The 7,202-nt window shown below is 47.7% G+C and overlaps 4 protein-coding genes across 7 annotated transcripts in view; 2 read left to right on the top strand and 2 right to left on the bottom strand.

Annotated features, from left to right (window-relative positions):
- The first annotated feature begins 1,752 nt into the window (after positions 1-1,752).
- On the top strand, positions 1,753-3,080 carry H257_05213. Of its 2 annotated transcripts, XM_009830003.1 has the most exons (6): positions 1,753-2,048; positions 2,110-2,255; positions 2,311-2,362; positions 2,410-2,659; positions 2,728-2,931; positions 2,976-3,080. In XM_009830003.1, the coding sequence occupies exons 1-5, from the start codon at positions 1,780-1,782 to the stop codon at positions 2,827-2,829; spliced, it is 819 nt and encodes a 272-aa protein (XP_009828305.1). In that variant the 5' UTR covers positions 1,753-1,779; the 3' UTR covers positions 2,830-2,931; positions 2,976-3,080. The 2 variants fall into 2 exon arrangements, with proteins under 2 accessions (XP_009828305.1, XP_009828304.1); XM_009830002.1 differs by having other exon boundaries at positions 2,728-3,080.
- Positions 3,035-3,903, bottom strand: H257_05212 (hypothetical protein). Its single transcript, XM_009830001.1, has 2 exons — positions 3,329-3,903; positions 3,035-3,239 (listed from the first exon to the last, which is right to left on the bottom strand). Exons 1-2 carry the CDS (start codon positions 3,851-3,853, stop codon positions 3,213-3,215), a joined length of 552 nt encoding a protein of 183 aa, XP_009828303.1. The 5' UTR covers positions 3,854-3,903; the 3' UTR covers positions 3,035-3,212.
- A 544-nt stretch (positions 3,904-4,447) lies between these two features.
- Positions 4,448-5,722, bottom strand: H257_05211. 2 transcript variants are annotated; one of them, XM_009829999.1, is made up of 4 exons: positions 5,294-5,722; positions 5,169-5,241; positions 5,021-5,122; positions 4,448-4,700 (listed from the first exon to the last, which is right to left on the bottom strand). In XM_009829999.1, the coding sequence occupies exons 1-4, from the start codon at positions 5,698-5,700 to the stop codon at positions 4,626-4,628; spliced, it is 657 nt and encodes a 218-aa protein (XP_009828301.1). In that variant the 5' UTR covers positions 5,701-5,722; the 3' UTR covers positions 4,448-4,625. The 2 variants fall into 2 exon arrangements, with proteins under 2 accessions (XP_009828301.1, XP_009828302.1); XM_009830000.1 differs by having other exon boundaries at positions 5,021-5,241.
- A 124-nt stretch (positions 5,723-5,846) lies between these two features.
- The window catches only part of H257_05210, a 6,061-nt gene continuing 4,705 nt past the window's right edge, over positions 5,847-7,202 (top strand). The window contains exons 1-3 of one of the 2 annotated variants that reach the window (XM_009829997.1): positions 5,847-6,494; positions 6,562-6,737; positions 6,938-7,103. In XM_009829997.1, coding sequence (XP_009828299.1) covers positions 5,931-6,494; positions 6,562-6,737; positions 6,938-7,103 — 906 coding nt within the window. In that variant the 5' untranslated portion in view covers positions 5,847-5,930. Of the gene's footprint in view, positions 6,738-6,937; positions 7,104-7,202 lie in introns of both variants that reach the window. The other variant, XM_009829998.1, reaches the window with a different exon arrangement.

Genomic DNA, 7,202 nt, shown 5'->3' with positions numbered 1-7,202 from the left:
GAGTGGATAACGCATCCAAACTCGTTTTTGGCCCACTCGCACACCTAAGCAAAGGTCAATGACCCTTCTGGTTGGTTTTTGTAGATGACGCGCAATGCATCTTTTCTTTCAAGGTCAATCTTCTTCCACAGGATAGCATTTCGTTTGACGTGGAACCAATTTTAAATTTCAACCGGTATTGAAATTTATAATGATAAGTTTTTGAAAAATATTGAATATGCCCTCGTCCAAAAATGGGGAAATGACTGTAACACCTATTGTGCTTTGCACCTTTTTTGGCAATTCCAGGGTTAAATTCATTGTTTAAAAAATTTTCAGGTTTAAATAATGTCTAAAGTAACTTGAATAACGGTTGGGTGCGTTGTTTAAAGTTACTTCATCTAATGCGATGATTGGTTGGTTGAAGGTGGTTTTACTGGCACTTTCGTAAAACAAGTTGTTTGCCGTTTTCATTCTGGCAAACAACTTGCTTTACGTCAATATGTCAAGGTGCTTGACGCAATGAAACTGAAGGAGCTATTGCCACATACATGACCTTCCATCCGTGATCACTACAGTACTAACATTATCTACTCCGAGTAATGTATATAACGTTAGGGATATAGTTAGGCTACAGTACATGTAGTCGTCGCTCTGTCCAATGATTCAAAGCTATGCCATACCTTCAACTCGTGATCTGCTCTAACCTTAGCACTGTACGTGAAAGGCAAGGGCGCACTACGACTACACGATGCATAGTACTCCCATTTCACATCCTAATACGGTATGCATCGTGATGAACTGGTGGTTGTACGGCGTAAGTTGGCCTGGTGCTGCAACTCGATTAGTTAGCAGCTGAAATAAAGTAAGGGTTGTTTTATTCTGCTGAAATGCAGAACTTGTGTTTAGTGTTGTTTTATCTTCAATCGGGCTTATATAATTTTAAACGTCTGGTTGTTTAACGCAGTTAAACAACCGGCAAACTACATGAAAAGCACAATACTAATTGACTTGCTAAAATTTAGATTTGATTGTTAATACAGATCAATCGATACAAATATCTATTTATACAGTTACTATTCGTCTATAGAGTAATTAAATATCATAGGCTGAACGTACCTCGGAATTCCTGGAACAATATTAGGGTTTCATTGCTCGGTCAGTAGTTTTATCCAGTCATATTGTGAATTTGCTATAAACTTCCAAAATTCGCCTGGTTTGTCTAATCACTATTGAATCATGCCGGAGTTCTGATGGTTGAATATACTTGTCCTTTCTGCAAGAGCCAATCAAATCCACTCAAAAATGGATTACCCATTAACGTTAGCGTCGATTCGGATTCGATTCGGCGGCGAGATTCGATGTGGTCTGGAAATTCGTATCGAATCCACAGTATCAATTCTGACATTCTATTGGGCAAGAAGTTGGGCAAATATCATGGAGAGTTTCATTTTTTTGACTGATGATGGTACTCCTGCCTCTCCCTGGTCACCTTATGTACTCCGAAGAGTACATGCAATGACCAGCAAGCGTTCGGTAGTCTGAAGGAAGTCATCTTGTTCGCCTGTGATAGCTTTAAGGTTGTTTTTTCATTGTCAAGCAACCAGTCAACATTTCATATGTGCTCCTCGAAAAACAGTAAACACCCGGTTAAGTGCGGATCAGATGGCCTGTTTACAGTTACAGTTAATGGCGTATTTCAGCGAAGCTTGTTGGAATAGGCGAACCCGAACTTAATTGGGTTTCGCCGTCTTCGATGTGTCATTCGGTAATTCTCATCGACGCAACCACGAGCCCAAGATGCTGATCCATGAGTTCCGCGTGCCTGTGCATATGACCGTGGAGGAGTTCCAGGTCGCGCAGCTATATATGGTGGTCGACGCTAGTGAGAAGAACACCAAGGATGGCGAAGGCGTCGAAATCCTCAAGAACGAGCCGTACGACAACACGAATGGCCAAGTTGGGGACATCTCGGCGATTTCCAACGTCAAGATTCCCCGCAACAAGGGTCAATACACCCTCAAGCACTACCACGTCAAGTCGCACATCCCATCGTATGTCAGTGCCATGTAAGTCACATGCCGTTCCTGCGATACCATCATGTGCTTGACGGTGGAATGTGCCACGTAGTTGCCCGGAGGACAGCATGGTGTTGATTGAAGAAGCATGGAATGCCTATCCGCACTGCCTCACCGTGATCACAAACGGATATTTGTCCAAGACGAAGTTTTACATCTCCATTGAATCCATGCACGTTGCGGGAACGGGCGAAGCAGGTCTCATCCATGTCCTTTCTGTCCATCCTGTATTCACCCTTGCTTGCTTCCATAGACAACGCCCTGCAGCTGTCTGCAGCAGAACTTCGACAACGCACTGTCGAATTGTACGTTACCTCTGGAACTCATCAACTCAAACTCACGATCATTGCAGCATCCGCATCGATTCGAATTTGCCGAACGAGACGCCGACGCCCCAAGCACTAGAATTCGACCCGTCCACGTACACGTGTCCCAAGACCGGCCGTGGACCCCTCGCCCCCGGCTGGGAGGTCAAGGTGACGCCCGTGATGACGTGTCACAAGGTCGTACGCGTCAAGTTTGACTACTGGGGCTTCCAAGGCCGCGTCGAAACCGCGATCCGCGACCGCCAACGCCGACTGTTTCATTCCAGTTTGCGCCAGGTTGGATACATGATACGCTATGGACAAGGACTAAAACCGAAAACTGAACGTTGTTGGTGTATACATAGGCGCAATGCTTGTCGCACAAGTGGAACGGCCTGACCATGGCTGACATTCGAGAGCTCGAAGCCACGGTCCAGCGAAAGTTAGTCGCCCAACGCGCAGCCTAAGTAGCATGCATACACTCTGGTTGATGACACGTATGGCAAATAGCTCATTTGTGCATCCAATCAGTCTCTGCGGTACATACTTGCACAAGTTAGCAATACTAGGTAGGTAGCTAGTACTACTACTACTACTTTTTACTCTTATGTAGGGCCAGCCATAGTATGATACACAACCATTGCTAAGTGTTGGCTTGGTAAATAATATACAGTCGGACGTCGTTGCAATCGCAATTCCTTCTCGATATCGTTACGGATTTTAACGGTTGCAATTGGATATATTTTCCATGCATTGTGCGCTTCGCCACATGGATGTCTGGCATGCTGGACAGAAGCTGCTTACGCCACCCAGTGATAAATACATCAAGCCCACGACGCCGCCAGCGTTCTTACGAGTGTAACCCTTGCGATAAGATCTACAAAGGAGGTACATAGGTCTCACTGTGAGCTTTCAACATGCATGCAATAATGTGCCAAGGCTGGCTGGCTAGCTGGCTGGTGGTACCATGGACAGAATGTACGACGCCATCAACGTGAACGCAATGGACCAGCTGCAGAACTGCGCGCAACACGGAATGCTACTCTCGGTATTGTCGTCATCGTCGTTGTCGTCGTCGGTGAAGCCAGCGGGGCCGTACATGGCACTCCATGGGAACGACAACGAGTGAAAGACAAGGACGAGATGACCCCAGTGCACGGATATGGTACGTCGTGCCAACGCGGATGCAGACGGCGATTTCGGGCGGACGTAGGTGGCGAGCCGCGTCAACCGCGCATGTTCATGGCCGATGCCACGACTCGCAATCACGTCTGACGAATTGGCGCATGTCGACAACACCAGCCGGTACATGACCTGGTTCTTAGGCTGCACAACGACATCCGGTCGTATCTCACCTTGCCGGCACATCGGGCAAGGCTTGCCCACGAGGTTCACCAAGCACTCGCGATCAAATGTGTGGCCGCAGTAGAGCGTGATGGGTGACGCGAACGGCTCAAGGCACACGGCGCATATAAAGTCATCAGCATTCATCGCAGCAGCCTAAGATCTCGATGTATCTCAAGTGTCCAAGTGGATGTCCTCCGGAATTGCTTCTCCGTGGTCCGATTGGTCGGCGATTTATATTTGTGCGCTTCTCTGGAAGCTACCATTCCCTTGAAACAAGGACTTATTGGACGAGTCGGTACTAAATAGGCTTTTCACCGTGTCTTTATCTCCTAAACAGGACGGATGTTACCAAATAGCCGTATTTTAGAAGGCAATTGTCGTGCATTGTTGACGCACACGAATGTCGAATACGGGATGTTGAAGTAAGTGTTTTCGGGTTCGAAAGATGAAATCGGAAACCGCCGACGGCAATGGCATCATGCTGCCACGTGGGGAGTTCGAAAGCAGATCACGTCAGTGAAGCCATCGGAGTCTCTAGTCCCTGGCCAAGAAGGTAGAGAGGGAAGATAGGATCACATGAGGACCACCCCACACCCCTTGGCATCGCCATAGAGCGTTGCCCCTGCTTGAAAATATGAGAGAGAAGACAGGATCACATGAGGACCACCCCACACCCCTTGGCGTTGCCCCTGCTTGAAAATATGGATCCTTCCTTGCCAACGACGCACTTGTATCAAGTCTTTTACTGTCTTATGGTCGTCCATAACCAGTGTATTCGTCACCTACTCTGAGTGACTTATGTGCGTGTACGACACATCTAGTACAGTTGGTTGATTCTGCCTATTGTTTCGCTACATTTATTTCTTTCTGTTAATACTACTGTAGTACTACTAGTATTCAATGTCATGAGCACACTTCATTGTGGTGGCGGGCGGCGAGTAAACTTGACGATAGACAGTCGTTCGTTGAATGCTTTTCGAGATCGAATGGTCTAGACACCACCAACGTCATGTCAACGGATATATATATATATATTATATAAGATGAATTTGATATACAAATTTCCCAATACTGCACGATTTGTAGATTCGATCGCAAATCTCGCCGCGAAATTTCATTGGCTTTCCCAAAAGCCCAAAGTCAAAAGTAAAGAAAATGTAGCCAATCAGCGACGATAACTTTCACATTGACCAATAGGAATTGGTCGGTGTGGTTTGATTGAACCAAGTCCAGAAATTCACACCAAATCAATAATATATACTTGGAAGAATATATTTTTTTATATATATACATATATGTCTATATATGTACCTCCATGTGGAAGCCTTGCGTTTCCATGATGCGCGCAATGTCGTGGGGTTTGTTTTCCGCCACCACGACCATGTAAAACACCCCCTCAGGCGATAAGATTGTCTACACCCAAACATCGGAATGAAGAATCGAGCTGGCATAACAGTACATGGACGATGGGAAGCACGCGGTCGATGACTTCACGTCCGTGTCGGCCGCCAGCCCACGCCGCTTCAATGCCACTACGACGAGGATGATGATTCACATGCATGTTGATTATGTGATTGGACGTACATGGAACCGACTTCTTCTGACGGCGTGGGCACGTACGGAGGATTGAAGAGGAGGACGTCCACTTGGTGGTGAAGCCGCGCTTGAGTCAGCAAATCCATGCGGAGGATCTCGATGCGAGACACACCATTGAGCATCGCGGTGTTCTTCGTGCACGCGGTGGCCTGTTCGTTGATGTCGACGGCGAAGAGGACTGTGTCCACGACTCCTGCCGCGGCGAGTTGGTTGGTTGCGAAGACGCCGACGACACCCGAACCAGGACCAAGCTCGAGCATCATCCGTGGATGCAAGGCCACGAGGAAGTCCTTCTCGTCCTGCAGCGCGTCCAGGAACAAGTATGTGTCCTCCGCTGGCTCATATACATCCCCAAGGACGTCTTGTGTCGTCGGGACGACTGCTGGCTCGGCCATGGTGCCAACAACACAATCCGAGCGCGCAATGTGATTGGTTCGTGGTTGGCCATCAAGGGAAATTAATGGAAGAGCCAATATACTGAAATCAAGATATCCAGATAGCATTTAATACATTGGGCATCTTTTACCGTACAAATCCAAACTTTCCATTTTGAAACGATCGATCTTCGTTCGATCCCCCGCCACCTGACTTGCCGTCGTGCCTTGTCGTCCTTGTCACTTGAGTGATGGAGTTCACACAGCGTCCATCGTCCCTCTCGTCGGTGGGTCTCGCCCCGCCGGCGCCGGCCGCGACAAATCAACAGAACGTCCGGTATTACCACCCGGCGGTGCTCAGTCAGATCCGAGAAGATTGCATGGCGCAGAAGCTGCACTTGCGCGCGTCCGAGTTTACCGAGATCAAGGACATGGTGCTGTGGACCGGTACGTTCAACGTGAACGCAAAGAAGCCCGTGTCGATCGCCGAGTCGGCCAAGTTGCTGTCCTGGCTTCGCGCCACGCACGAAAACGACCAGCTTTCCCCCGACATTGTCGCGGTGGGGTTCCAGGAGATCGTCGACTTGAATGCTGTCAATGTCGTGGTCAACAACATGTCGGGGCCCCGCAGCGCGCAGTGGGAAGAGAGCATCCTCGCCGCGTTGAACACACACATGTCGGACCAAGCGTACGAAGTGGTGCTGCACAAGCATCTTGTGGGGATCCTCTTGCTCGTGTTTGTCAAGCGCAACCACCTCCCCTTCATCACGGACGTCGTGGGGTCCACGGCAGGCGTCGGGATCATGGGCATGATGGTAGAATCTTCCCAACGACCTTACATCATCATGATCAGGAAGAGGACGAGGATAACGCGGTTCCTAGGGCAACAAGGGCGGCGTGGCCGTGCGCATGACGCTCTATGACAGCACGATCGTGTTTGTGTGCTCGCACTTGGCCGCGCATACCCACAACGTCGCCGGTCGAAACGCGGATTTTGCCAATATTTTGGCCAAAATTGAGTTTCGCGACTCGGTTTTCGACGAAATGAACCCGTCGGGGTTCGTACTTTTCGATTTGTTTTTGGTCTTTTTTTTAAAATATTTTTTGTTGTTAATTTGGTCTTTTTTTTTTAAATATTTTTTGTTGTTAATTTGGTCTTTTTTTATATTTTCGTTGTTAATTTGGTCAATTTTGTATATTTTTTGTTGTTAATTTGGTCTTTTTTTAATACTTTTTGTTGCGTATGGACTACGCGCAGGTCACCCGAACCGACCGACCACGTGCTAAGTATTCACAGCCACGACTTTATCTTTTGGCTTGGTGACCTCAACTACCGCCTCGTGGAGGACGCCAACTTCACCGTGGAAGACTGCTTTGCTCATCTTGACAAGCATAATCTAGAGGTGCTGCTTGCCCGGGACCAGGTAATATATATATATATATATTTTTTATCATCGAAAGGCAATTGGTTTGATCAAGTGACCATGGTGTATACACGAGGGTTCAAATATATATATATATAT

Source organism: Aphanomyces astaci (assembly GCF_000520075.1).
Source record: "Aphanomyces astaci strain APO3 unplaced genomic scaffold supercont1.9, whole genome shotgun sequence".
Lineage (NCBI taxonomy): Eukaryota > Oomycota > Saprolegniomycetes > Saprolegniales > Verrucalvaceae > Aphanomyces > Aphanomyces astaci.
The sequence above is the reverse complement of the archived record's forward strand: the minus strand, read 5'-3'. Positions and strand labels throughout refer to the sequence as shown.